The following is a 1,803-nucleotide window of genomic DNA, read 5'->3' as shown; positions in this document are numbered from 1 at the left end:
ACAAGCCAGCTTATATGTGTTTTGTGGATATGACCAGGAAGTTCGACCGGGTTCGACTCTGTGATGTCGTCGATATACTAAGGGAGAAAAGAGTTAATTCCTTACTAATCGAAATTACCTTGACATAAACCCAAACTGCACAACGAACATCAGAACAGGTGGACTTCTATCCAGTGATATAAAGATGAATAAAGGTGTAAGACAAGATGACTCACTAAGCCCTCTCATATTTAATTTGATTATGGACAAAATAACAGAAAAACTGCCAAGAACAGCGGGATACAAGATTGGGAATGTGTATTTTCATGTTGTCTCCTATGCCGATGACGCAGTATTGATTTCTGACTCAGAAAACGATTTACAGAGAATACTTCACGCTTTCACCAGGACGCCAAATCATTGAATATGCTCATAAACACAACCAAAACAAAATGTATGGTAAAATCTAAAGAACCCGTAAGATGTAAACTGGAGATTGATGGAAAGATGGTGGAACAGGTGAAAGAGTTCACATACTTAGGAGCAGACATCACTAGCTACGGAGATCTAAAGCGGGTAGTAAGAAATCAGACAATGAAAGCGTCGACGATATCAGGTTGTCTTCAGGATATTGTATGGTGCAATAAATATCTCAACATAGACAGCAAAATAAGAATATACAAGACAGCCATCCGACCCATCATGACTTATGCTGCGGAGACAAGACCAGATACGGCATGGACATGAGAACGACAGAAATGAGGATAATAAGAAGAATACATGGAAAGACTTTACTGGACAGGGTGAGAAACGAGGAACTAAGGGAACGAAACGTGATTCAAGACGTGGAAAAGTTTGTGAGGCAGAGGAGAAAATACTGGAATAAGCACATAGAGATGATGCCGGACAACAGACTGGTAAAAGGCGCAAGGCAGAACAAACCCACGGGGAAGAGAACCCAGGGAAAACCACCGAAACGTTGGAAAGAATGCTACGTCTACGTCGGAAGAGGCTGACTAATTATCAACAGGCAGACGCCTACCTATATAAATTACCAGCGCATATAAGAAAGAAGAAAAAGAAGAAGAAGAAAGAGTCAGCTCCTCTTTGCCGATTACTTAGTACATCGTAAAAGAAGTGGTCTATGTTCCTTTAGCTTATTAGGGCCATGCCACTTCCTGTTTGACCTGTCAATATTATCTACCTCAGAGATGGGGAATGAAATCATATATCTGGTTAATAATATCGTCTCTTCTATGGTTATGATGTCTGGTTGCTTTTCGAATAGTATCTCTTATAGTTCAGATCTGCGCGATAGTGAATTGTTCATATGTTCCATATCAACAGATTATTTCGTGTTCTTTTTGTACTAAATCCAGTAATTAGTCTCAGTCAATTGGCATACATTATTTTCCATCTCTATGGGAAGGTACATTAATTATGCGCATGGCCATAGTATTGACATATGTAACATTGGAGGCACAATGTTCTTGTTTTTCGGTTCCCGGTTCTGGGGGTAACTACCCCCCCAAGATTTTCAAATTATAAATTTTATAAATCTCGCAAAGACGAAGAACAAAAATTTCTCCATAAAATGAACTAATAATTAGCATTTTACTTTCTCTGAATTTGACATGTCAGTAAAAAACGGACCCCTTTACGGTTTATGAGTTTATTATCGCTCTCAAGATGATTACTTTTAATGCACTACGAGCTCGTCTTTGTCCGAGGTTTATTATTTTCCTTCATCTATCCGTTTTCTCGGCATCGCCCCTTATTGCCATCTATGAATTTTGCATTCGTCATCGGTATATACCGATGACG

The 1,803-nt window shown here is 39.2% G+C and overlaps 1 protein-coding gene across 1 annotated transcript; it reads left to right on the top strand.

Annotated features, from left to right (window-relative positions):
• The first annotated feature begins 405 nt into the window (after positions 1–405).
• LOC123685335 lies at positions 406–726 on the top strand. The gene has a single exon (XM_045624994.1). It carries the CDS (start codon positions 406–408, stop codon positions 724–726), a length of 321 nt encoding a protein of 106 aa, XP_045480950.1.
• Positions 727–1,803: the final 1,077 nt, after the last annotated feature.

This window comes from Harmonia axyridis, chromosome 7 (genome assembly GCF_914767665.1).
Source record: "Harmonia axyridis chromosome 7, icHarAxyr1.1, whole genome shotgun sequence".
NCBI lineage: Eukaryota > Metazoa > Arthropoda > Insecta > Coleoptera > Coccinellidae > Harmonia > Harmonia axyridis.
Note: the sequence above shows the minus strand (reverse complement) of the source record. Positions and strands in the feature narration are given on the sequence as shown.

Coding starts and splice junctions, on each gene's coding strand:
- LOC123685335 (XM_045624994.1), top strand. CDS start 406: ATGCTCATAAACACAACCAAAACAAAATGTATGGTAAAATCTAAAGAA.